This window comes from Peromyscus californicus, unplaced genomic scaffold (assembly GCF_007827085.1).
Source record: "Peromyscus californicus insignis strain IS unplaced genomic scaffold, ASM782708v3 Scaffold_12__1_contigs__length_115047231, whole genome shotgun sequence".
Taxonomy (NCBI): Eukaryota; Metazoa; Chordata; class Mammalia; order Rodentia; family Cricetidae; genus Peromyscus; species Peromyscus californicus.
Genome location: NW_026294413.1, coordinates 54,243,401 through 54,271,095, shown reverse-complemented (window position 1 = coordinate 54,271,095; position 27,695 = coordinate 54,243,401). Strand labels below are relative to the sequence as shown.

The 27,695-nt window shown below is 51.1% G+C and overlaps 2 protein-coding genes across 3 annotated transcripts in view; one reads left to right on the top strand and one right to left on the bottom strand.

The window, feature by feature from the left end:
• The window catches only part of Loxl2 (lysyl oxidase like 2), an 89,978-nt gene extending 79,566 nt beyond the window's left edge, over positions 1-10,412 (top strand). The window contains exons 11-14 of one of the 2 annotated variants that reach the window (XM_052732851.1): positions 3,644-3,759; positions 4,785-4,921; positions 6,983-7,094; positions 7,700-10,412. In XM_052732851.1, the coding sequence (XP_052588811.1) occupies positions 3,644-3,759; positions 4,785-4,921; positions 6,983-7,094; positions 7,700-7,779 (445 nt within the window). In that variant the 3' untranslated portion in view covers positions 7,780-10,412. Of the gene's footprint in view, positions 1-3,643; positions 3,760-4,784; positions 4,922-6,982 lie in introns of both variants that reach the window. The other variant, XM_052732850.1, reaches the window with a different exon arrangement.
• Positions 10,413-12,007: 1,595 nt separating this feature from the next.
• On the bottom strand, positions 12,008-27,486 carry R3hcc1 (R3H domain and coiled-coil containing 1). The gene is given in 12 exon segments (XM_052734242.1): positions 12,008-12,314; positions 13,170-13,265; positions 14,832-14,902; positions 16,222-16,394; positions 17,233-17,974; positions 18,662-18,799; positions 19,183-19,310; positions 19,632-19,675; positions 19,678-19,754; positions 26,182-26,265; positions 27,277-27,371; positions 27,373-27,486. Coding segments are annotated over 12 exon segments (1,896 nt in total). The 3' UTR covers positions 12,008-12,180.
• Positions 27,487-27,695: the final 209 nt, after the last annotated feature.

Genomic DNA, 27,695 nt, shown 5'->3' with positions numbered 1-27,695 from the left:
CAAGAGAGAGAGCCCTGGCTCAGATAAATGTGAACGGGGAACTGGCCACTTCCACATTCATTAATGCTACATTGAGGAGCAGAACTAACTATGCTCTTGAAGACATTAACTGAAACACAAAGATTAGTGCTCTTAGATGCATTTCTGGCGCCCTTGGTATCAGTACCCTCGATGTAGTCAGCTGTATCCTGGGGGCTTGCCCTTCCCTTCTTGGGGAATCCCAGGGCAGGGTGGGGTGGGGTGGAGGGAGCTGGAGGAGCAGAGGAATGGGCCCCAGCACAGGCTGTAGCCCCTGGGTTCAGGAATGGCACAGATGCAGAAGGGGTGTGTCTGTCCAGCCTGCCTCCACCATGTGCCTAGTAGCCCCCTCCACTGACAGGGTCAGAATCCACGGCTGCAATGAGGCCTCTGAACCAGTTAGACGCCCCTCATCTCACCAGTCAGTAGGCCTGACACATGTGGATGGCAAGCTGGAGCCCATAGAAGGACCCCTGTCTTTCATGGCAGTCCTTGATAGGATTGGAAAACACCCAAGTGCGTCTTCCTCAATCTGTAGTGACAGTACGGCAAGACATGTACAGTTTCGTGTGAGCATGCTGTGTCTTCCATCTACGTGTTCATCTGGCATGACATAGCCCCAGAGGAGTGCCAGCTCTCAGGACACAGAGCCCTGGAATCCTACGGGAAAAGGCCAAACTTTCATTTTATCTAGATTATAAAGACCTCAAAAGCTGTACATGGTAGCCTATACCTGGTATCCCAGCATTCAGTAAGCAGGATAATAAAGTTGGGGCCACATGGTGAGTCCACGGCCACTGGACTCACTCACAGTCTGCCCCTGCCTCAAGGAAAACAAGGGCCGGTGGGGTAGCTCAGTGGTAGAGCACCGAGTATTCCTAGCACCACAGGAAGGAAAATCAAACAAGCAAATATAAGAATTCTACGAAGCACCAGGCCACACTCCCTTTTTTTAGTATTCTGGGATTTCTTCTCATGTCTGCAATTTCCAGTGCCCACCCCAGGACTCAGTCTACCCTTAGACTCTGAGCTGCTAAGAGGGCCACTGTGTTGCCCAAGACTCTCCCTCCTGCCTTCCTGGCACCCATCTTGTCTCCTGGGTGGAGGCCCGTGGGAGGTGAGATGGATCTCATGTCTACCTCGGACCTAGAAGGGACATATGGCCTTCAAGGGCGTCCAGGAGACAAAGCAGACACTCTCCAGGACAGCGGTCAGCAAGAAGCAGGGGGCCGTGAAGCCTATGGCTCCCTCCCAGGAAGAAAACTGCAGCTAGAAAGACCCAGTTCCACACTGAAGGAGGTCTGACTACAGGAGGCCGCTTCACAACAGCCCGTCTGTGGCTCCCTCTGAACTCTGTTTAGACAACGGAACGTAAACGTACTTCCCTGCGATCTTTCCAGCCGGTCAGCAAGTCACATAAGCCCCTCTCTGAGGGAGCAGACATTTTTCATTCCGTGAGTCAGACCTCATGTCTCATCCGCTCCCTGCAGGGAGCCAAAATAGACTCCCTCAAAGTCATCACCTCATCCGCTACAAAATGTCCCTTGTAAGGGCTGTCCGCTGGCCCTGGCCCAGGACCATTTTACCAGAAACATGAATGACCTGGGGAAGCCCGACTTAGCAACTTCTGACATTATTTATATAGCATGAACAAACTCGGGAGGAAGAAAAGAGCCTCTAATTTCCTCCCTGGAAACCCTTTCCATGGCCCTCCTCTCTCCTGCACACACGGTGGAGGAAGCTCCAGGCTGCTACACCAATAGTCAGGCTGGGTGACAGGACCCCAGGAGCCTTGACTACTGCAGCTGTGACTGCGGATGGGCGGAGCCACGATAAGGATGGTGGCCAACACTGAGAACATCCTTTGTTACGGCCTCATTTGGGTTCTTTTATGTCTCTGTCCTTTTATTTATTCTTTTTTGAGACGGGTTCTCCTGCACCTGGGTTGGCCTCAAACTCACTCATGCAACTGAGGATGACCGTGAACTTCTCATCCCCTTGTCTCCATCCCCTCAGTGCTGGGTTCACAGGCCGCCATAGCTAGTTTATGTGGTACTGGGGATCGAACCAAAGGCGTCCTGCGTGCGAGGCAAGCATTCCAGCAATCGAGCTGCAGCCCCAGCTCTGTCATTTATATTATTTGGTCCTTACATCACCCCAGAAGCTGGCAATAATATTCTTGCTTTACCAAAGAGGAAACTTGGGCTAGGCATAAACAAAGCCAGAGCTTCTGCCCCTACAGTGCCTTAAGAGGCTTCCTTTACGAAATGTCCCTGCAATGGTGGAGATGAGTGTGTTAGAATAGTTGCAGGTACGACCCACACAGGGCAGGTGGAGATGAGGCGAAGGCCAGCCTATTATCTTTTGTCCTAGGCCTGCATAATGGATGGTTCTGGAATCCCCTCAGCTGCCCTCAGTAGCACCGCTTCCCCTGTTATTCCTGAACCAGATGCGTCACTCTTCAGCACATCTGTTCTCAATTTCTCTCAAGTGATGGCATGGACTGCCGTAAACTATCAGCCGAGGGAGCTAACTGCACCCGGCTTGTACACGCTCCCTTCTAGAACCCCAGAGATGTGCTTTCCCGAGCTGCTGCCATGCCCCTCTCTGAGAACCACCCACTCTCCAGAAACCTCCTAGCCCTTCTCCTTCCCCTTCCTGTTTGATTTGCTCATTTTGAGGAGCATGGGCTTACTGCTCCCTTCCCAGGGCTCTTAGGCCAAGGCCAGGCCTCCTCTCCCGCACCAGAGTGCACACACATCACTCGGGTACATGTGTGCTCTTCTCTGGGCATGTGCCCTATATCTTAGTGATTCCTGTTTCCCTGTGATTGACACCCCACCCCTTTTATCTCCTTCCTTCCTTTTCTATTCCTACTTTTAAAAAATGTGATCTTAAAAATTAGTCTGCTCTAATAGTTTTATGTTAGTAAAAAAAAATCTGAGAAAACTAATTAAGAAAGGTTTGTTTAGCTCACAGTTTTGAAGGTTCAAAGCCATGGTGTCCAAGGGCAGCAGATGGTAGCACATCTATGTGGGGATGTGCATAGGGACAAACACACCTGAATCTAGGAAGCAGAGAGAGAAAGAGACTTGTGGACCTGAAATCCCTTTTGAGGGCATGCTTCCAATCACCTAAGACTGTCATAGGCTGTGCCTCCAAATAGTCCATAGTGTCCCAACAGGAAAGAAGCTTTTAACACATGGGCATTTGTTAGACCTATGGCAAATCTGGGAAAGATTCCATGAGGGAGTGGGCTGAGAGCCAGCTGGGCCCTCAGGAAGGTCCCTGCGTATTAAAAAGCTTGTTGTACTGAGCCGATTAAATACCAGACACTGGGCTGTCAGCTGGACTCACGGACACCCACAACATTCCACCCATTAAGTTATGTCATCCCCACTCCCGATGAGGGGATCAAGGCGTGGCAAGATGTCTGACGCCCCTGCCCAGAAGTTACTGTCTTCGCCTTGGTCTTCCCGTCTCTCAGTTCCCTCTTCATTCCTGTCCCTGCCACCCTTGGCCCTGCTGCCTCGGGGTTCTCCAGAGGCAACTCACCAGCTACGAAGCTGCTTCCAGGCAGCCGTGGTTCCAGACACTGACATTGGGCCCTGTTTCTGGCTCCCAGGCACTACCACAGCATGGAGGTATTCACTTACTATGACCTGCTGAGCCTCAACGGCACCAAGGTGGCTGAGGGCCACAAGGCCAGCTTCTGCTTGGAGGACACAGAATGTGAGGGAGGTATGTTTGAAGGGGAAGGTTGGGGCTTCACAGAACTTTGAACGCTCCCAGTGGATTTGAACACAGTCCATCTGGCTGGAGACCAGGCCACGCACCTCTCCATGTTACTCTGGCCACTACTGGGTATCCACGTGGCCTTTATTTGCCAACTCTTGGGGCCTTCAGTGGCTACACATTGGGGCTGGGGGAAGTGGTTCTGACGTCATCTGTCCCCCAGAGTTGTTCTCACTGGCAAGGAGAGGGCTGCATGGCTTCCAGGTGAGGTCTGGTCAACTTGAACCTGACTCACATGCCTCTGCCTCTGCTTGCCACAGAACATTCTCCCTAGGGTCCCAATACCAAGTTCTTCTCCTGTATCAGGCTATAGAGCCCTGTCATGTTCCCAGCTCCTCTCCCTGACCACCATGCACATATCATTCTGGTCCTACCTCAGGTAGGTCATCACACCTCACCGTGATTGCCCGATAGGACACCTGCCACTCTCACACACCAAGGACCCTTTCAGGACAGATACCTGTCCTCTACCTATTGCTCACATGAGGTTCTAGACGCTGGCGTGCCCCACTGCCGACATCATGAAATCACATAGAAAAGAGGTTTTGAACACCTGCAGTGTACAGACAATCTATGAGGGACCAAGAAGACAGATTAGATATGAGCCCAGAGTCCAGTTGCTGATGGTCTAGAGAAGAAGAGAGGACCTCATGTTAAGATAAACAGTAAACATTACAGATGTCTCAGATCATGACACTCATCCCTACCCCAGGTGGAGGATTTCACAGGAATGCCAGCATAGTCCAGATTGGTCAGGGAGCACTTTGTGGAGGAGAAGACCTCGAGCCTGGCTTGGAGGGAATGCTGGCATGTAGACAGGGAATTGAGTGAGAGGTTTCTGCCGAAATGGGAAGGTATCAGAAGCCCACGTGGGAAGGATGGGATGGAACAGGGCTGGGGGGCTTGGGGACTAGAAGAGGTGAGGCGGGGACCATAGCTGCATGGCAATGCTCTTCTCTGCCCACCTACAGACATTCAGAAGAGCTATGAGTGTGCCAACTTTGGAGAACAAGGTATCACCATGGGCTGCTGGGACATGTACCGTCATGACATTGACTGCCAATGGATAGACATCACCGATGTGCCCCCTGGAGACTACCTGTTCCAGGTGAGGTGGGCAGAACCCAGGGATGCTGGGAGAAAGAGAAGCAACTGCATTAGCCTTCTTGTGGGTGTCCAGAAGTAAGATCCATGAGGCCAGGCAGGGTGCCTCACTCAGAGGCCATCTTATCTGTCCATCATTATACATGAGGCACATGGGCCTGAAGGATACTGAGCCTGCAGGGCATGTTGGGAGCCCATAATGGAACCCAAGATGTAGAGATGGTCATATATAATTCAGTTAACCTCCTGAGCTTGAAATCAAAATGTATGTGTGAGCTACTTTGAACCAGGAAGTGGGTCCATGAACTCCGAAGCAACCCACATCTCAGGCTTCCCTTCAGCCACCGTACTGATTTCCTCTGGACTTCACACCTTGCTTTGGTCTGTTCTATTGAGGCTGAAAGCAGTTGCGTTATCCTGCAACTGTGTGATTTTTTTCTTCCCCAGGAGAATCTGCAAAAGGGCCATCTCCCTGCACACAAAGGAGGCTGTAAGGCTAGGAAGTCCAGCTAAGGACACCCTGGCCAGGAGACTGTTTTGTGAAGGCTTCCAACTACCCTGCCCTGAGGAAGAGCCAGGGAGCCCTGGCTTCCACCTTCCTGCAGACAGTTGTGGCACACTCCAGCCAGGCCCATGTGGCAGGCACTGTATCCCAGTTTTCTCCTGGCACATGGCTGCATTCCTGCCTTCAGAGGCTTCATTTCCACATATCCCCATGTGTTGCGTTTCCCAGCGCTTGCCCTATTGGGTGGCAACGTGTGTGACCAGAAATGGGTTGTTCTGCCTTGAAAGCATTCTCAGTGGGGAATCCAACCAGCCCATGGTCTAGCCCACAGTCCCTACTCCTAGACACTCCCTTGAAGAGCCAACACCTGCGGAGAAGTAACCACAGGGTGCTTTGAAAGGGTCCCCGGGCATCATCAGCTCTAAAAAGTAGACAGCCAAGCACTTTCTAGCCACAAGCCAAACCCAGAACCACAGCAGGCCTGGGAGCAGAGCGCTGTGATTTAAAGAGTGGACTTCCATGGCTATGGGCATGCATGCAGTGCCTGGTGGCTCCTATTGGCAGCTCGCTGTCACTCAGCAGGGTGAATGTGTATCATCCTATCTGCTAAAAGTGCTTCATGGTCTCGGATAGCCCTCTGCTCAGGAAGTGTATCGACCCATTGGCTCTCCCGGTGAAGGGACCCTGTTAGTATCCTCATGTCACAGCTAGGCAAATGCAGGTCACAAGTCTCTATGTCCTGTTCTTGTCCCCTAAGCGGTACAATCAGCAGACGGGTGGGCGTGGGGGTATGCCGGTGTTTCTAATGACACCGAGCTGTGGATGCTCTGGAGTGTAAGTCAACAGGACACGAGAGCTAACCTCTGTGGCAGATTGGAAGAGGACTCCCAAAGGGAGGAAGTGGCCAGGGGTGCCCAGACTCAGAGGCAGGGATGGATGGGCAGATGGGTTTCTGGGGTCCTTGCTTCATCCCCTCCAGATATAGAGACCTCAATCCACTTCCCTCAGATGCTCTGAGTTTTAGAACCTTGGATGTGAGTATGGGGAGGACTGTGAAGACCACACAATTCACCCCAGTCCTTGCTCCTACATGGGCCCCACCCACCCTGAGAGCCTGACTTGGGCTCAGGTTGTAATCGGATGCGCTCATGTCCACCCTTCAGGGATGCTAGAATGGACAGGGAGCTGTCTGGGCCTTCGTGTGGGAGGTGCTATCCACCCACGCTGAGTGGGAGGGGCTGAGGGGACAACTAGGATTTAGGGAGAAGAGAAATCAAAGAAAAATCAGGCCACCTCAGAGAGGGACATTTGCCAGTTTGTCTGAATGGACAGTACCACATGCACGTGGCCTGGGTAGGCTGTGGTTAGCAGGTCAGGCACAGGCTTTCCGGCGTGGCCCCTGCCAGGCCAGGATATGACGTCAGACCCAGTTAGCCTCATTTTGCCACAGCCTCTCTTAGGGAAGACCCAGCCATACTGTTAAGGGTACACAGCCTCTGCCCTGGAGTGGAGGACAGCCAGCAGAGGAGTTGCAGTGTCCTGTGACTTGATTCCCTCCAGGTTGTCATTAACCCCAACTACGAGGTGCCAGAATCAGACTTCTCTAACAACATCATGAAGTGCAGGAGCCGCTATGATGGCTACCGCATCTGGATGTACAACTGTCACGTAGGTAAGCTCCCTCGGCGGCCCCACCCTCCTCCAGAGGCTAGAACACAGGACACAGCTGCCCTACTTTCTCCGGGAACCAGAGGCAGCTAATCTGGGAGAAGCTGGGAGTGGAGCCAGCATCAAATTCCTAGTTCAGAAAGCAAGCCAGAGATGCATGAAGGCCTGGGTGGGGATTGAGTCTTCGCAGCCAGCCCTGGCAAAGGAGAGAGGGTGGTACAGAACTGGCGGGCCCAGCAAGACAGACCCCAGGTCTATGTAAGGGCTGGAGCTAAGGCCATCAACCCACTGGTCCTGTGACCCCAGCTATGTAGGCATCAGTTCATGGGCTCTGTGTGCCGAGTTTTGCTGGGAAGCACTCTCCTGCCTTGTCACCAATGAAGAGCTTTTTCCTTGGGGAACAAGAAGGAAAGCAGTTTTTGCCTCTGTTGGCATGCGACAGGCCTCATTCCTGGTGGCACTGTGTGTTTTTTTAAACGCCCTAAGTTTGGCACAGTGCCTGCTGAGTCCCTGGCCCTAGAGCTCACTAGTACCATCCTGGCGAGTGCTCAGTAGGGCCACAGCTGAACATGTACCTAATTCTGGGTCTCCTTGACTCCTGCTCTCCAGGTGGAGCCTTCAGTGAGGAGACTGAGCAGAAGTTTGAACACTTCAGTGGACTTCTAAATAATCAGCTCTCTGTGCAGTAAAGAAGACCTGGGGCCAGGCATGATGGCTCATGCCTGTAATCCCTGCACTCAGGCTGAGGCAGGAGGATTGCCACGAGATTTCTACTCCAGACATTAGAGCTTCTGTCTCAAAGAAGAAAAAGAAAGACAAAAGACAAAAGAAAGAAAAGAAAAATGACTTAATGGTCACCTACTGAGTTCAGGTGACAGCGTCTCCTGGCAGGGAATACCAGTTGCCCTCTCCCGGCTAGTCAGGTCTAGCTGAGAAGAAAGGTGCTCCTTCATTTACCAGGCACGGCTTCGTGTCCCTGTCCTGAGGCCTCAGAGGCAGGGGCTGTGGCACATGGCTGTGGGAACTGGATGGCAAGCTATGAGCAGCTTATCCCATCCAAGTTTTGGTATATCCTAAGTGCGACATCACCATGCTCTGCATAGATGGGCCATTTTCCCCTGGAGATGTGGCAGGTGTGAACTCAGCAACCGCAGAGGTGGTCGAGCCGGATTCCATTTTCCCCCTTCTTAGGTCATTTCTGGAAAACTTGAATATCGAGACCTCTGTATTAAGTATTTTTTTTTTTCCTCATTGTACAAACTTCTTGACAAGATCAACTCGAGGAAGGAAGGCTCTGTTTTGGCCTTCGTGGTTTGAGGACCCGGTGCGTCGTCGTGGCAAAGAAGGCCTTGTGGCAGGAGCATGCCTGTGTCTGGTTTCAAACTCACTAGATAGCTGAGGATGACCTTGAACTTCTGCTCCTCCTGCTTCCACCTCCAGAGTGCTGGGCATGAAACCCAGGACTTCACACATGTAGGGAATGTGCTCCTTAACGATCACAGTGGCTTTCTCAGCACCCCCTTTCTCAGCACCCCCCTTTCTCAGCTGCCTTAAACTTCTGTGTGTTCTTTGCTTACCAAACTGCACATCTGCCTGTCTCTTTCTGCTCCACTTGCTCCTTTTTTACAGTGGGCCTGAATAAGAGTCACGAGCAGAGCCATACCACAGCCTGACTGCTATCCCGTCTTAAAATGTCCTCCGCCAAACAAATTAGCCCATCGCTCTCAAGATCCGCTCAAGTGCTCGGCGCACAGGCAGACTGCAGCTGGATTCTTGCCAGGGTATAACATGGTTGGCTTCTAGCTCAATTCCAGAGAGTCAGCTAGTCCCAGGGCCCCACTGAAACCTCAGGTAGTAGGCCTCCAGTGTCCACATTTCTCTTGGCATTCTGGTCTTCCAAACTCCCACCAGAATAATCCATTCAGCTCTGTTCTCAGCACTCTGGGGGCTTTTTTTTTTTTCAGGCCCAAAGTCCCAAGATCTCCCAGAGTCGCCCCTCAAACCTGTTCCCATAGCTCAAGAACTCCATGGCCATGCTTATCACATCAATGTTCCCACTCACAGTACTAATCTTGTAGTTGTTACTCTTCTCATTGCTATGAGAAAATACTTGACAAGAGCAGTTTGAGGGAAGGTGAATTTGGGCTTATAGTTTGAGACTGCAATCCATCATGGGAAAGGCAGGGTGGCAGATGCAAGAGGTAGCTGGTCACATCGTATCCACAATCAGGAAGCAGAATGGTGAATGCTGGTGCTCCATTTGCTCTCCCCCCCCCCCCTTTTTTTTGTTTTTTTCGAGACAGGGTTTCTCTGTGTAGTTTTGGTGCCTGTCCTGGATCTCACTCTGGAGACCAGGCTGGCCTTGAACTCACAGAGGTCCGCCTGGCTCTGCCTCCCGAGTGCTGGGATTAAAGGCGTGCGCCACCACCGCCCGGCTGCTTTCACTTTTGTATTCGGCCTACAACCCCGGCCCAAGGAATGGTGCTACTAGTGTTAGTGTGGGCCTTCCCTCTTTAGGTAAACCTCTTCTGGAATCACCCTCATCGACCCACCCAGAGGTGTTCTAAATCCCACCTGGGTGACAATCAAGGTTACCTATCACAACCTCCTCCAGTTAAACCAACTTCTGTATTCTATGCAGCTGTAGCCACAACTTAAAGTACCATAGCAAGACATACATTCCAAGGCTCCTAGGGGATGACTGAAGATTTGGATGGTCCTGAGACAGGATAGGAAGAGAACATCCTGGGGACCCAGGTGGGAGGGGCCCTTCACCTCAGAGTCTGGTTGAAGCTCTTGCCAGCTGAGAATGCTGACACAGATAACATGGTGAATGGTGCTAATATAGAGACAGTATTCATTTTATAGAGAGACATCTCAAGTAAGAATGTCAAAATAGCAAGGAATTAGGAAGTATAAATGGCCTTTCTCCTTTCCCAGCTGTAAACCTACAGTTTCCTAGAACCTCACCAGGAGCACTATTTACGGTAAAAAACATATCTCAAGATCCTTATGCTACCCCTCATGACCCATGGTTTCACCTTATCAGGGTACAGTCCTGCCCAAGACACCTCTGGAGCCACCCCATAATCTCACTATCAAAAAGGGGAAGAGGTTGGCAGTGGGACTTAACAGCCCATCATTAATACCAAAGGCTTCCAAACCCCTGTGTATAGCTAGTGTATACTAAGACACTTAAGACACTTCGAGAAGCCCACACCCCAGCTCTCGGGTGTGCCTTACTCTTTCCCTGGGCACCTCTTATCCCCTGTAACTTAAATTTATATTTAAAATATTTTAAATAAACTTTAACTCTGCTTCATTCTGGCTTGTCTCAAATTCCTTCTCTGCAGCAAAGTCAAGGACCCGGAGGTCTCTAAGGGGAAGGGGACTTCAGGCCGATGTCAACAGTGTGCTGTCTCCTGCTGCACCACTAACGACAGGTCCAGCTCGTGTCACCCTGCTTGTTGCTGCGACCACATACTCAACAAGAGGAACGCAGGGGAGGAAGGATTTAGGCACATGGTTTGAGGGCAGGAGCAGTTTGAAGCTATAGCAAAGGGAGCAAGGAGCTGCTTGCTCAGACCTCAATGGACCAGGAAAAGAGAAGGCCAACACTCACGTGACCCTCCCCCTTTCCTTCAGTCTGGGCCCCCAACACATGGGATGGTGCTACCCGTGTTCAGGGTGGGTCTCCCCTCCTCAGTTGGAAATGCCCTAACAGACACACCCGGAAATGTGTCTCCCATGGGACTCCAGATCCAGTCAAGCTGTTGATAAAAGTTGGCCATCACACAACACTAATAAGTAACACCGTTTTCGTCTCTACCTGTGCAACTGTTGTGCAAGTGTTTCGTTGTTGTGACCAATATCCTAGAGAAACAATGTGCAAGGAGGAAGATGTTCATTTGGGCTCATGGGTCAGTCCACGGTCAGCTGGCTCCATGTTACTGGGTTCGCGGAACAGTGTCGGTCGTAAGTTACCAGTTCAGCTGGGCTATCAACTGGATCCCACGTTATGCTCACCAAATCCACCTCACCACACATACATACTCGCAGGCTGGAGTGAAATGTTCCTTATTCGTACCTAGGTTTCATTTGAACCACTGCCCCTGGGCCCACAGCTTCCTACATACATCTAGGAGTGTCGTACATACTTAGTTTCACACTTTCAGTGTCCCCGTGTCTTCCAAAGTTCTCTGTGATGTGGAGGGCTCTCTCAGTACAGGCTGCGGCCCCCAGAAGCAATCTGAGAGACCTGAACAGCAGCAGAGGCCAGCTGTGGCTCGTCGTCAACGCTTGTTGTTCACTGAAACTTGGATAAGGACACAGCAGTGTGCCAGAAACGGGCAGGACAGCTTGTCACAGGGCAGTTTCCCAAGGAAGACAGTGCACTAGCAGAGCAGGGCTCCAGCCCTCCCTAGGCTCTCCTGTGTTAAGTGTGCTGACCCCAGCAAACCCGAGATCAGCAATGACCCCAAACTCCACAGTGTACCACGGTGCCGCCAATACTATACCCAAGACTCCAGAGAGGAGAGCACTGTCTGTCCTACAAGGACGCCCCTGGGCCCATTTCTGAGGGGAACACTCAGCATGCACTCAAGTCTCGTCTCTCAGCTTTGTTCGAGCTTACTTTTGCAAGGAGCCCTTTTGGAATCCACATCTACAAATAACACCCAAGCACTGCTACACCCACAGCACAAGATGGCAAGCTGGGGGTTCCTGAAATAGGGGAATCTGGACAGGTGGCAAGGGGCAAGTACCACCTACTCCCCAAACAAGGCCACACCTGTGCACAAATGCCCCCAAGTTAAGATGGGATCCTCTAGGCAAGGTGACCTGATGTTCAGAAACCGCAGACCCACAGTAAGAGATGGAACAGCACCCTCTAGTGTCCCGCAAGAGCACACTTGGATGTGAGCAATACAACTTTACATTTTTATTTCTTCTCAATTTCTGGGACCAGATCAACAAAAGCCTGCCATGCCCCACTGCAGCTCCAGTGGGGGGGGCCAGGGGCTGTCCTTGGGTCTGTAAAGGCGTGTGTGGTGTTAGGGCCCAGCCTAGTTCGGACAGCTGGGTCTGGGGCCTCAAGACGGCAGGAGACTCTGGGCAGCAGGCAGTTCTTTCTTTCTGTTGTGTTGGAGCCCCAAGGCCCGGGCCACCAGCCTGCGGGCCACCGCTGAATCTGTCTGTGGCCTCTCCTTCACTAGCCGCAGAAGCTCTGAAAGGAAGACCCAGTGGGTGGGATTTGGATTCAAGGCCAGGGATGTCTCTCCTCTGGGTGACGGGGCAGCCTTGAAAGCCAGGTGAGGGTCAGCCCATGTCTAATGGTATGGAGCAGAGGCTGGAGCCCAGCTGTGCTCACAGCAGTCAGATGCCTGTGAGAGGGCCCCAGGAAGGCCCTAGGCCTGGATTTCTGCCTCCCTGTGGGACCTGTCAACCTGGTTCATCCGTACGGTGGGGCTGAGGAGGAACTAACCCTGTATCCCCTTGCTCTGTGAGGCCCTTTGGGAAGAAACACTCAGGACAGGATACCTGGACCACTGGACATAAAGATGGGATATTCATTGTTTCTAAGAAGTCTAGGACAAGGCCATGTCACCATTCACAGTGGCATGGATGGCTCTGGCAGACCTCCCCTGGGCCCATTCTGTTGGTTCCTGCTTTGCTATCATAGAAACTAACCTCTGAGAGCCCCCACCATGCTTTCTGGAAGAGGAAAGGGAGGGAGCTAACAGTTGACATCTAGCTCCTGTATAAGTGACTCGCCCCAGGTCAACTGAGGTAAGTAACAACCAAGAACCCATCTAGGGCTGATCCCAAGGCCCAAGCACTTTTTACCCTTCCAGGGACAGTCTTCATGGCCCTCTAGAAGGCAGACGGGGCTTTTCCTAGATCAAGGACCAGAGGAAGGTGTGAGCGTAGCTGACCCTAGTCCCTCTCCAGGCCTAGGGGAGGCTGAGCCTCACCAGCTGCTGTAGCTCGGGCTCTTGAAGAGCAGGGAAATAAAGAAGGGCAGACAAACCAAACACAAAAGCACACACAGCCTCCCTGTGGAGGGACAGGCTCCCCTTACTTGGTCTCTGCAAGGCTTTCAGCTTGGACTGCTTTGTCCCCTGTGTGAGCGGCCGGATCTTGAGCACGGAGAAATCCTTTGCCAGGGCCTCAGCAGCTGGAGAAATGAGGGAGATCCGGGATGATTCTTGTGCCACCTTGTTCCCCATATCCCTATGGAACTGTGTAGTGGGCACTGCCTGTGATGTCAGATGATGCCCCAGCCCTGTGTTCAGATACTCACAGCAAGATGGGTAGGCTCTGCCTGTGAAAGTCAGAGTTTAGACCAGACTCTCCTTCTATCCCCCAAGGTCTCCAGGGACACCAGTACTCCCTGCACTGCCCACGCTGAGCCAAGGTGCACATGACATTGGGACACAGCAGGTGTGTTATATGGACAAAGAAACTGAGCCAGGGCATGACCCACTCTTGCTATACTGTTTAGGACAGGCCCAGGAGGCAGCCAAGGCTACCCCAGTGTACTGGCTGGTTTTGTGTGTCAACTTGACACAAGCTAGAGTCATCAGAGAGGAAGGAGACTCAGTTGAGGAAATGCCTCCATGAGATCCAGCTGTAAGGTATTTTCTTATTTAGTGATCAATGGTGGGTGGTGCCACCCCTGGACTGGTGGTCCTGAGTTCTATAAGAAAGCAGGCAGAGCAAGCCAGGGGAAGCAAGCCAGTAAGCATCACCCCTCCATGGCTTCCACATCAGCTCCTGCCTCCAGGATCCTGCCCTGTTTGAGTTCCTGTCCTGACTTCCTTCAGTGATGAACGGCAATGTGGAAGTGTAAGCCAAATAAACCCTTCCCTCCCTAACTTGCTCTTTGGTCATGGTGTTTCACCACCGCAATAGAAACTCACTAAGATACCCAGCCAGAGCTTATTCTTCCATAGTTCCCCTGACCACTTGGACTGATTTCCTACCTCCCTTCCAGGGGCTCCGCCCCCATCCCTCCCTCTGCAACTCTCCACCCTCAACTTTAGACTTTACCAGGACCAGGCCAAACCCAAGTAGGATGTTCCCGGCTCTGATGTGCATCAGGCTCTGGTGCATACACACGGTTCGGGACTGGAGAGTCTTATTTCTAGATACACCCAAAGTGGCAGTGGAATGGCAGGGACAGCAGGGGACAGTGGCTGAAGGGGACAAGGAGTCCTGAGTCACAGTGAGGAGGCTGCATGGTGCTCCAGCTTCCACAGTGAGACGTCCATACTCCAACATAGACCCTGGCACTCTGGAGGGTGGGGGGAGTGATGGGCCTCACACCCGAGGCTGACGTGAAAACTGACTGATACCGCACCTGCCTGCACCCTGTGCTGCATGCCTGTGACCCAGGGCAACAGCACCTGATGCTTTCGTTCCCTTTGGGGAAGAACCTATGGCTTGGCCCATGCCACCTGTTCAGTAAATGTCCCTGATCCTAATAATGTCCTCTGTACTGATGGTGTCAACAGAAAGAGGAAAGGCCATAGACTTCCTGAGTTTCCCAGGCCATAGGACCCGGCACCCAGACTGTGGTTCAGGCTTGCTGAGAGCTGAGCCATGAGCTGAGGGTGGTCTCCACCTGGACGTGGGTGGCCCTCCACCTAGACATGGCTGGCCCTCCACCCAGGGAACCCAGGCACCTCTGCTCACCATGGAGGCCAGAGAAGGAGCACAGCCCAACAGGAAGCCACCTTACCTGAGGCCTGGCAGGGAAAGATGCCGATGGCGTGAGTGTCATCCACCCACTGGATCTTGAAGCCTTTCTCTCTGTGTGAGGAGAGGACACAGGGGTTCACAAAAGCCGGTGCTCAGGACCCTTTCCCCTTGGATCCTGAAGGCTAGGTCCCTCCCAACGCAAACCCTAAGATAAAGCTATCTCTTTCGTTAGAGAGGATCATGGCGTGCTTTCTCGTCAGAGCATTAAGTCAGCTCCAGGAAGACCCAATGTCATCCTGTAAACATCAGCGTCTAGAATTTTAGAACGAGCCAGTACTGGAAGACTCATCCAGCCCAAAGCAAAGAGTGACGAAGACTCCCCAGGTCCTGTCAGAGCCAGGCTGGGCATGGGCTCTGAGTAAGAGAGCTAAAAGGCTTATGTGGTAGGAGAGGAGAGATGTCCAAACAAGCACACTGGGGACGTGGCTCTGGGTGGCCTTCTCCCTGTTTCTCAGGAAACCACCATGTACTCTGTGCCTAGGAAAAGCTAGAAGCAGCTCTGGAACGGCCCTACTCCTCTAGTGGCACTGCCCACTTGACAGGGCGTCAGTGTTGGCCCTGTGTGGCCACAGAGTGAGAGACAGCTGAAAAAGTAAACTGTGCCACCCCCTCAGCTGTCCCTTCAGCACGGGTGCAGAGGACAAGGGACAACGGGATGGGAAGCAGTGTCGGAGAGGAAGCCCGGGAATGAAGGGGTTTTATTTACTTTTATTAGATTTATTTTATGCGTGAGTGTTTAGCCTGCATGTGTAAATGTGTACCACATGCATGCCTGGTGCCCACAGATCTCCTGGAACTGGAGTTACCAATGATTCTGAGCCACTGTGTGGGTGCTGGGACCCAAACCCAGGTCCTCTGCAAGAACAGCAAGCGCTCTTACTCATCATGTCTTAAGGCTCTCTTCTATTAGGATATTAGGATGTACCCTAATAGTTAGATAGTTATTGAAGTATGTAAGATTCTTGAGTTTTATAGAAAATTCCTTTGAGCACTTATTTACTTGTTTTATGTACCTGAGTGTTCTGCCTGCACTTATAACTGTGCCACGTACATGCCCGGTGCCCTTGGAAGTCAGAAAAGAGCTTCAGGTCCCCTGGGACTAGAGTTACAGATGATTGTGAGCTGTTATATGGATGCTGGGAATTGAACCTGGGTCCTCAGTAAGGACAGCCAGTGATCTCTGAGCCATCTCTCCTGCCCCAGAAAGGGGCTTTAGAAAGTCCTCATAGGTAAAGCAAAGACAAAGGTCAACCTGCCTCAGGGCAAGTAGCCCAGACATCCACACCTACTTTCAGCCTTCCTTTCAGGGGCAGGCAATCATCCCTAGCAGGGAAGGGCTAGCCTAGCTTCTCCCAGTCTTTAATACTCACTGGAACTCAGAGAAGGTGGCCAGCAGGTCCTCCGTCTTGAGTGTTGGCTTAAAGTCATAGATCTCCACCACGTGGGCCAAGTCCCTCTCCCCGGGTAGCTCTTCTGAGAAGGAGGATGTGTCCAAGTGGATTTTCTCTATCTCAATCTCCTTTTCGGTCAGGTTGGCTGTGATCTGGGAGTGAATGGACCCTTTGGCAAGGGGGAGCTCTGACACACAGGGCCCCACCGATGCTTTCCAAACTGATAGTTCTGGGGAGAAGTCTGCTCGGTAGGAATCTGGGTATGGCAGCTTGGAGCCTCAGAATGTGGATGTTTTAGGGGAGGGTGCTTGGTTTTATGAAGTCCCCATTAGATGGCTGCCAACCGCGCCCACTGTTTCACCTAAACTTGAAAAGTGCATTCTATATATACCCTCTTTAAAGATGGAAACATGGAGGGGCAGAGTTAAGTAGTCTGCCCAAAATTTCAGGGTCTGTAGAAAAAAAGAGCTGGACAAAGCCAGTATCTTTAGTTTCCTTACTAAAAATGTGGTCTTCTCAAAGACTGTGCATAAAACAGAAACCAAAGATACCCACCCTCCCATCCCAACTGATCCAAAGCCAACAAGCAGGGCAGGCACATGGTCTCAAGAAACTACAATTTCTAAGGCAAAGCTCCAGGCAGGGGGATGATTTTCTCTAACAGAGAGCAAGGCACCTGTGAGGACTGTTTCACTACCTTGTGATATATGCACTCCCTTTTTTTTCCTATGAGGAAGCGACTTTAAAGAGCAAATGACCTGCTTAGGGCTAACCATCTCCTAAATGGTTGGACTGGGACCCAAATACAACCGTTCCTTCTCCAGGTTCCCTAAGCGACTGCTATCACCCAACACCCAGGCCCGAGCCATTCTACCAATATCCCATTAGCACATCCCCCTCACTTCCAGCCCAAGGCCCTTCTCCCACACACCTGAGGCCACACCCACCTCACCTCCGCCCTCCCTTTTCTGGGCTCTAGAGCCTCATCACCTCCTGAAGCAGCTCACTGGAATCGCCATGGTCCATGTCATCATCCTCTTCCTCTTCTGCCCCATCCACTTTTTCTTCTTCTTCATCCATCTTCTCTTCCTCCTCATCCACCTTCCCTTTCTGCTCATCCATCTTCTCTTCCTCCTCATCCACCATCCCTTTCTGCTTGCCTACCTCCTCTTCTTCCTCACCCACCGTCTCTCTCTCCTTTCCCTCTCCCTTTTCCTCCTCTTGGTCCACCAGGCTCTGCACCAGATGACTCCTATTTTCCTCCTCCACGGCCAGCTGTGGGCTGGACCCCTGCTGCAGGACTGTCTCTACCCCTTGTTCCTTCTCAGAAGGATTCTCAGAGGACTCAGTGTCACCCAGCTCCAGCTGTGAATCATTTGCATAGCCTGAATCCGGGCTCTTCCGGAGCTCTGTTCCCTGAGTCACCAACATAGGGACTCCCAGATCAGCTTCAGGGTCCCCAGCCCCTCTAGGCTCTTCTGAAACTCCACCAGCTGGGGCCTCTCCCTTGAGGCCTGGGACGGAGGGTGCTACCGGTTCATCTTGCCTTCGTCGCACCCGGGGCACATACAAAGGCTGATCCGGCTTCCGTCCACGATGCCACCTGCCAGCAGGAGCACCTCGGGGACCAGCAGCTGCTCCTTGATGTGAGGTGTACCGAGGACCACGGTACTTGTTGGGATGGGAGGCAGGAGGGCGGCAGGGCCCAGAGGGGCCATCTGAACTGGGTACCCTGGAGTAGGGACAGAAGCTTCAGAGCACGTCTGGGGCGACAGCAAAATAGCTTACTGGAGCCACCTGTCATTCAGGCGTGACACTGGCAAGCCAGCATTAAGCAAAGGTCACAACCAAAATGACCCTCAAAAATAAATAAATGAATAAAACTCTTACAAAGGCATTGTGGCAAAGGCAAAAAAACGCCATCCCTGGCACACTCAAAGGGTCTTATGAACACTACAATCAAATCAGTGGGTGCTGAATCTTTGGTTACACACAAAAGATGGCTAGTACTTGCATTGAGGAGCTGTTATTAGGTTCAGAGTCACAATGATAAGATGTCCATCCTGTGAGATGCACACGGGAATAGGGATGACTACAGGCTGAGGTTCTTCCCCTGAAGCAAGGTCTCTCGACCCACCCTTCCTGGTCCCACTGCTTGTGTGCACTCTCTTCCCTTTGGCCCAACGTGAACAGCAGCTGATTTAGCCAAGTCAGGGCACCCTCGATGAAGCAAAAGGCAACCCTAACTTCATACAACTGGGGGTTCCTGGCCCTGGGTCCTGCCAAGTTCTGCCCTCCCGGGCTAGCTAGTTAGCCCAACCATCACACACACACACACACACACACACACACACACCCATCAACAGCTGAGAACCCTCCAGCAATTGGGTAACACACCTCCAGCGGTAGGATAACACACCTGATGTCCAGGTGACAGACGACTGTCCTCCTCTTCCAGCCCTCCCCAACAGAGAAGCTGCTCAAGAGATCAAAAGTTTCTGCTGTTCTATGGATCAGGTACCGCAGTCGGCTGGAGACTGGGGGGAAAAGAAGGACCCTGGGAAGAAACCAAATGGAGTATTAAGCCGAAGCTGGAGCTGCGGGTCCAGTTTCTGGGCCTGATTCCCACGGACGCCACTCCCAGGTTTATGGTAGCTTCACACCAGGCTCACTGTGCCCAAGCCGGTCCCTGCCTAATTGCAAAGTAGATCTCAGGGAGCTATACAGTTCCCATCATTCCGAAGAGGATGGGTACTTCTGCTTGAGCGGGATGATGCTCGGATACAAAGGAAAGATGTGGCTGGACAAGGCGGCAGAGGGTAAAGGCTCAGGTCAGGCAGGGCCTGGCCAGTGGACCAGCCAGTTACCGGGGCACAGAACCTGGGGGAGGGGCAAACCCTGCCCTCCCTAATATTAAAGCCGCCCCCTTGTTCCCCGTACTTGGATAGCTGCTTCTGCAGCAGGAAGCGATCCAGCTCCTCCTGGACCCGGTGGACAAAGTCATTTTCGGCCGAGGAGAGGAAGACACCGTCCAAGCAGAGAAGGGCCAGGGTGACAGATGGCAGAGCCTGTAGGGGCAGTGAACAAGGCCGGGATAAGAATATAAGCCCGGAGACCGCCCACAGCCCCAAGTGTCCGTGCGGCAAGGACTTTGGCGACTTTTGAATCCCTGGCCACTGTGGAGCCGGATGAGGAGGCGCGTGAGTGCGGGGCCGAGGGCGCTCACGTCCAGGGCCAGGCTGGGTCCCCTGCTCCCTGCGCCGCCTTGCCTGGGTTTTCCAGTTATCGGGCACAGCCCGCTGAAACTGCCCCGCGACACCCAGACGCCCTTCTCAGCCGCGATCAGGGGACCCAGGAGGGAACCCCCAACACCCGCAGCACTCACTCACCGCGGCTGTCCGGAAAGTGGCCGCCGCGCTCAGGGTCCCCCGCCCCCCTGCTCTCCAGCGGGCTCAGCGCCATCGTGCGGCCAGGAGGAGGTATCGCATTGCCGCAGAGGGGCGTGTTCTTGTCTTGTTTAGAGGTGGGGCTGGAGTAAGCCAGAGTCATAGGACTTCCCCCGCAAAGACGCGACTAAGTGATTATACTTTTGGGAAAAATGGAGACCCAAAGGGGTGAAATGACTTCTCTGGAGTTACACAAGTCAAAAGTGGTTCTGATTCCAAAGTCAGTTATTTCCTTTTTCTTTTCGAACCAATGAAGTTCACCAGACACTTGAGAACAACTACTACACACTAGATAGTGGTGGCATTATGTATTTCTAATTTTAGATTCTCTTGGCCGGGTACCTAACCGAGGGACAAAGAGGAAGGAAAAGGGAAGCTGGAGCTGGGGAGATGGTTTAGGGGTTAAGAGGGTGTACTGCTCTCGGGGTTCCATTCCCAGTGACACCAGCACGTGGACACGCGCGCGACACACATACAAATAAGGAAATACATGGGGTTTTTGTTTGTTTGTTTGTTTGTTTGTTAAAGGGCTGGAAAGATGGTTGAGCTGTTAAGAGCACTTACTGCTCTTGAGGAGACCCAGGTTCGGTTCCCAGCGCCCACATGGTGGCTTAGAACCATGGTAACATCAATTCCACGCGACCCAACACACTTTTCTGTACTCCACGGGCACCAGGTGGTGCATAGACATACAGGCAGACAAAACAATCACACACACATGTTTTGTTAAGTTTCTAAGCACTGAATCTTTCCTCCTCCTTCTTCCATGAGAGATCTTCCAAGACCTCTTGTCGCATAGAGACACCCCACTGACAAGATGTGTTCCACACAGGCAACTGGGTCCAGTAGTCACTAAAACTAGGATTAGAGTTGAGTGTCAAAATCCAGATCTAGCCTGCTTGCCAAACCACAGTTTATAAGCATGCTATGATTAAGACTCAGCATCTTGCCGGGCGGTGGTGGCGCACGCCTTTAATCCCAGCACTAGGGAGGCAGAGCCAGGCGGATCTCTGTGAGTTCGAGGCCAGCCTGGGCTACCAAGTGAGTTCCAGGAAAGGCGCAAAGCTACACAAAGAAACCCTGTCTCGAAAAACAAAAAAAAAAAAAAAAAAAAAAAAAAAAAAAAACCTAAGACTCAGCATCTGAGCTGGCTGGGTGGTGGTGGTGGTGGTGGTGGTGGCAGCGGCGGCGGCGACGGCGGCGGCGCACGCCTTTAATTCCAGCACTCGGGAGGCAGCGGCAGCTGGATCTCTCTGAGTTTGAGGCCAGCCTGATCTACAGAGTGAGTTCCAGGACAGTCAAGGCTCAAGAGAGGAAACCCTGTCTCCAAAAGCAAAAATAATAAACAAACAAACAAACAAGAATAAAAATAAAAACCTAACACCTTTAGAGTTTTGACAGTGACCAAGAGTAAGGCATAGAAGCCAAAAATTCGGTAAAATTGGGTGAATCTGGTGAGAGAGAGAGAGAAAATATTCTAGAATTTTACCCAAAATAGGAAGCATGATTGAAAGATTAAGGACTGAATCCAAGCTATATGGGGTTGCACTCCGCCACCCCTTGGTCCCCTACTGGAGCGGTATCAGAGAAGAAGGTAGGAGTAAGGTCCAGGCCCTTCCTATGTAACACAGAGGAATTATACATCTGGTTAAAGAGTCAATCCACCAAGTTCTAAATCTGAAAGCACCAAACAGCAGGTTCGCAAAATATACAGCCAAAGCTCATATAACAATAGCAACAGCAACAACAACAAACAACAACAACAGATGTTCCAGAAAATAAGTAAACTAATGGCTGATGAGATTATGCTAAAAAAAATCTTTCCTTTGGGATTGAGGAGATGGCTCAGTGGGTAAGAGCACTTCCAGAGAACCTTACTTCAGGTCCCAGCACCCACATTAGACTGCTCACAACTGCCTGTAACTCCAGTTCCAGGGATCTCTGGCCTTCATAAGCCCATGTACCACACATGTGCACATATGTGCAAATACACATAGTTAAAAATAAAGTAATTATTTTAAAGGTTGCCTCTGATTGTAAAATAATATATAACATATATGTGTTGTAGAATATTATTTTAAGATGTGTTACATTTGTTTATGATGTGGAACATTTGTTTAATGATGCAGAGATGTGTTGCATTCTTTTATGCTGCATCTGTTTAACTCTGTGACGCTGTGTTACTTCGCCTGTCTAAAACACTTGATGGCCTAATAAAGAGCTGAATGGCCAATAGTGAGGTAGGAAAAAGGATAGGTGGGGCTGGCAGGCAGAGAGAATAAAAAAGAAGAGGAGAAAGAGACCAAGGAGAGGGGGACGCTAGGGGCCAGCCACACAGCCACACAGCCACACGGCCACGCAGCCACACAGCCAGCCACAGAGTAAGAGTGAAAGTAGGATACATAGAAGTAAGAAAAGGAAAAAGCCCAGGGGCAAAAGGTAGATGGGAGAATTTAAGTTAAGGAAAGCGGGCTAGAAATAAGCCAAGCTAAGGCTGGGCATTCATAAGAAAATAATAAGCCTCCATGTGATTTATTTGGAAACTGAGTGGCAGCCTCCCCAAAAGAGCCAAAAAAGTTAAAAAAACAAAAACAAAAACAAAAAGAACCAACCAACAACAAATATGTGTCTAATGCTTTAGGTAGAAACCAAAGAGGAGAAAATGAAGTGCCTTGTATATTTCTCTAGCAATTCACATGCCAGAAGAAAATAGAATAATGTCTGTGGAATTTTAAAGGAAATACATGTTAACACCAGAAAATTCTATAAGCTGCGGTGTTGATAGGCAGTCTCAAATCTGCAGCCACACGGAAACCAACGGGCACTCTCGCTTGGCCTAAGGTGGAGGGGACAAAGCACTGTAGCGTGGAGACACCTTCCACCTGTCACACACAGCTCATCTCCCAAACCTTTTAGCAAAATCCATAAATAGCCGCAATTTTCTTCCTAGTGGCCTAGTCAATTTCTTCAAAGATGAAAGTGAACTAGTCACCATGAGAGAAAGCAAAGTTCCCTCCTCCTGGCCTGGTGCCTTTCTCTACTTTTCTCCTCCTTCTCCTGTGATAAATTATGAGCCATTCTCATTTTTGATTCACCAATAAGAATCTAATGATGGCCTCCTTGGTGGGGATACTTATGACTTAGTGCTACAGCTTGAAAATGTCTTACTCCTTCAAATTCATGCAGGAGGAGTTTGGGTTGTTTTGTTGTTGTTGTTTGTTTTTTGAAACAGGGTCTCACTGTGTAGCCCCGGCTGGCTTGGCGTGTACTCTGTAGATCAGGCAGGCCTTGAACATGCACAGATCTTCCTGCCTCTGCTTCCTAAAGACGTGCACCACCACACCTGACTAATATAAGAGCTTATTGGTTTGGTTTTTTTGGTTTTTTCGAGACATGGTTTCTCTATGTAGTCCTGGCTTGTCCTAGAACTCACTCTATAAACTAGGCTGGCCTCAAACTCAGAGATCCATAGGCCTCTGCCTCCCCGAGTGCTAGGAAAAAAAGGCATGAGCCACCATGGCCTGCTTCATGCAGGAGTTTAACCCCTAAAGTTCTATGTTAGTGTCAGACTTTGGTATACAAAGAACCTTTGGTGGTTAGAGTCTAGGCCCCGTGCTTAAATCTCAGAGACTCCATAAAAGGCAGGGAGAGGCCAGAGAGACAGCTCATTTGGTAAAGTACTTGCTGGATAAACGCAAGAACCTAAGCTTGGACCCCTAGGACCCACATGCTAAGCATGTCTGTAATCCCAACAGGGGGAGGGTGGAGCTTGGGGTAGAGACAGGATGCTCTCAGGCTCTCACTAGCAGGACAGGTTCCCTGAATCAGAGAGCTGCAAGTCCAATGACAGACCTTGTCTCCAAAAATAAGGTGGAGGGGCTGGAGAGACGGCTTAGCAATTCAGAGCATTGGCTGCTCTTCCAGTGGACCTAGGTTCTGTTCCCAGCATCCACACATCAGCTCACAACCATTCATAACTCCAGTTCTGGGGGATTCAATGTCCTCTTCTGACCTCCGTGGGCATTTGGCATGAATGTGGTGCACAGACATCCATGCTGGCAAAACACTTAGGTATAACACAAAATGAATAATTAAAAAAAAAATTTTTTTTGAGACAGGGTTTCTCTTTGTAGCCCTACCTGTCCTGGAACTCACTCTGTAGACTAGGCTGGCCTTGAACTCACTGAGATCCACCTGCCTCGGCCTCGAGTGATGGGATTAAAGGTGCTACCACCACCACCTGGCTATGAATAAATCTTAAAAAAAAAAAAAGGTAGAGTGATTGAGGAAGAACTTGTTTCATCTTTGTTCTTCACAAGTTCACACACACACACACACACACACACAGTGGGAATAGAAACAAGTAACTTGAAGAATTTGATGAGATCAAAATTGTGTGTGGTGTGTGTACCTGTTCATGCAAGGGTGTTGCAGTGTTTGAGTGGTGTATTTGTGAGGTGTGTGTGGAAGGGTTCTGTTGGGGTGTGGTGGTGGTGGTGGTGGTGGTGGTGGTGTGTGTGTGTGTGTGTGTGTGTGTGTGTGTGTGTGTGTATGAAACTAAATTATCGCTGAAGTCTCAAGAGATGGCTCAGTGGGTAGAGGTGTTTGCTGCCGAGTCTGACAGCTGGAGTTTGATTGCTGGGACCCACACCACAGAAGGAAAGGACTGCCTATCCCAAACTGTCTTCTGATCTCTGCCTGTGGACTGCGGCATGTACATACACACGTACACAAAATCAATCTTAAAAATCAGTATTGATTGTAGAATACTTTTTTAATCCCCAAATCCAAGAAAACCAGTTACGAATACTTCTAAGCAAGAGAAGTTCCCCAGAAACGGGGTGGGGTGGGGTGTGTGGCAGAGCGGATTACTCATTCTCTTCCCTTTGCTGCAATCAAGTGCCTCTGCGCATCAACAAGAAGCCTAGGGAGGAAGGGTTTAAGAAGGGCAGGGAAGGCTTGGTAGCAGAAATGTGGGAAGCGGGTCACAGTCGGAAAGCAGACAGAAAGCTGGAAGTGGGGCTGGACTGAAACCCACAAGAGCCACCCCTAAAGACCCATTTCCTCCAGGAGACGCCATCTCCTATAGGTCACACAGTCTGTCAGGCCAACATTGTCAGCTGGGCACCAAGTGTTTGGATAGGGACCTGGGGGGGGGCGGGCATTTCACACTCAGAATACAACAGCAGAGACAGGGAAGGCCGCAGAGAAAGGCTAAAAGAGGGAAGGAAGGGCTGGAAAAGACAGAAGGGCCACAGGGAGAAGCCAATGAAGAATCCACCCTTCCCTGCTCTACCTGATTATCTTCTGTAGGTATCATCAAAACCCCAATTGTTTATTGTTGTTGTTGTTCCTCAGTTTCTAGGAGACCACTGCCCCAGCCTAGCCTGAGTTCTAGGCCTTCTTAAAGGACCAGAGTAAACAGTGTGCGGTGTTACTTGCCTGCAATCCCAACACTTAGGAGATCAAAGCAGGATAATCTCCAATTTGATGCCAGCCATGAACTCGTTTTCCTAATACCTGGCACCCTGTGCCCGGCCTCATTCGGCTCATTTACTCTTGACACAATGCTAGGTGGTGGCTGGTACTTCTGACATCCACTTTGCAGATGTAGAAACTAAGGTAGGAGCTGAGAGATGGCTCAACAGTTAGAAGCATGTAGTGCTCTCCCAGAGGACCCGAGTTCAGTTCCCAGCACCCATGTCAGGTGGCTCACAACTAGCTGTAACTCTAGCTTCAGGGGGATCAAATGATTCTGGCCTCAATGGGCACCCACACTCGTGTACATAACCACTCATACGTAATTAAAAAATAAGAGGCTAAAGTACATGGGAGACTAATTGGCCAATGTCACACAGCCCGTAACTTGTCTTGCTCTAATTTCAATAGAAATTTCTACTGAAATTTCTAATTTCTAATAGAGAGGTGAAGGTAGGAGTGTCCCTGCAGTGGGACACTCCGGCTGAAGTTGGCTATTTCTACTACAGCCTAGGAAAGAGACAGAAGCCTGGCAAGCCTTGCTAAGCAGAAGACCACCAGACTGAGGACTAAGTCCACTGGATGTTGGAAGTGGTCCTGCTGGCACAGGGTGGTTAAGGTGCCACAGCCTAGGGGCAGGGCCAGCAGCACAGAGAACAGTGACGATAAACTGTGTCTCAGTGCTCTGGCCTTCCCATGGCAGGTACTGGGTGGATAACTCAGTAGCTCAGACAGCAAGAGACAATGAGCAACACAAAACCATGTAGCAGGGCTCACCAAATGCAGGCCCTTCCAGGAGTTCCATCAGCTCCACCCTACCTCTCCGCATCCCTCGTCAATCAGTGCCAGCTGACCAGACTCACTCTGGGGCTGCAGGCCCTCCCGAGGTGCGGAGACACACAACAAATAGTGCGGAACTGATCCTAAGGCTTCCTGGGCTAATGCACCTTACACCTTTTCCTGGCTGGCTCACCTGCCCAGTCAGCCACAGCTGCAGACCCAGTGTGCAGCAGACCTGGCCTGTTGCTGACTGCTCTCAGCCTCAAAGCCTCCTTCCTCCACAGACACAGCAGACAGCATGCGCAGAGCAGGCAGAGAACTACAGGGTGGAGCGATCACATGAGCAGGGTCATTCTCAGTTTGAAGAACAGAACCGGGGAGACCGTACAACCAGAAATACAGTTCAGGGCTGGACGGAGACAGGGTTCCTTGCAGCTCAGGCCCTACTGTTCAGCTGCTCCACATTTTTCAGGGGCTCAGGGTGGAAAAGAGCCTAAGTGTGGATATGTGTGGGACTCTGGGAGACAGGAAGGAACGAGACACTGACACAATGACATAACCTGCTGTGTATGGTGCTACACAGCTGTGATCCCAGCACTTCAGGTGGAAGCCAGAGGATCAAGAATTCAAGGCCAGTCTCAGCTACATGAGACCTATCAAAAAAAAAAAAAAGAAAGAAAGAAAGAAAATTGACACAACCTAAAGAATAGACAACAAAACCTAGTGTTTTTCTCTTTTAATTATTTACCAGATTAAAAAAGAAAAAATAGTGATTGTTTTTCTTCACCCCCAATATTTCCGTCCGCCAAAGCTGAGTGGGAGAGACTGGCTGAACAGTGATTCGTGCTCCTGGCCGGAAGCAAAGTCCTCCCCTCTGCTCTGTGCTACCTCAAGCAGGAGGGGCAGTGCAAAGAGATCCAGGCAGTCATCGTCCTGGACAGCAGACTGGCAGTGTGGCTGTCATTCTTCTCTCCACGCTGCCATCCGAGCATTCGGACCTACCCTTTCCTGCCTGCCCTGCAGTTCACAGAAAGAAGATGTGCCTGCAGGAGGCAGGTGCAGGGCCGAGCAGGGCAGGTGCAGGGCAGAGCTAGGCCGGTGGCAGCACACAGCAGATGCAGCAGGTCAGGGTCACCTCCTCCTATTGCACATCCTGGCTCAGGCCCCCTGCCCTGAGTGCTGGATATAGGTAAACCGCTTTCCAGATCCTAACAGGGAGCCTGCAGCAAGGGTCAGGCTCAAGAAACAGGGAATGTGGCACCACGTGGCTTGTTCCAGAAAACACATGTAATTTATGATGGGGCCAAAGCAAAAACTTAGCTTCTTTTACACCGTGGGGCCTGTGGTTGACTTGGGTTTCTCCTGCTCAGGTTCAAAAGACAGATTAACCCTTCCCCCACCCCCATCAGCAGATCTGCTTCTGCTTAAGATGGAAGAGGTTATGGCCCCCAACGACACAAGCCACCCCCGCAACTGCCATGACCCTGAACCACTCAGAGCATGGACACCCAGAGAATTTGACAAAGCATGTGAGAAACATCTCGTGGACAAGGTTTCTCCAGACATCAGCTGTTAGGTCTCTGAGTAAAATCTGTTTGACTCTCACTCTTAATTCCAATAAGCAGAGGGCAGGGGAGCCGCTGGAATGGCACTGCAGATAACAAAACTTGGTTTTAAAGACCTCAGCAGTGGAAGACAGGCTGGCTGTGGTGGGCAAAGCTGCGGACCTTTCACCTCCACTGGCCGGAA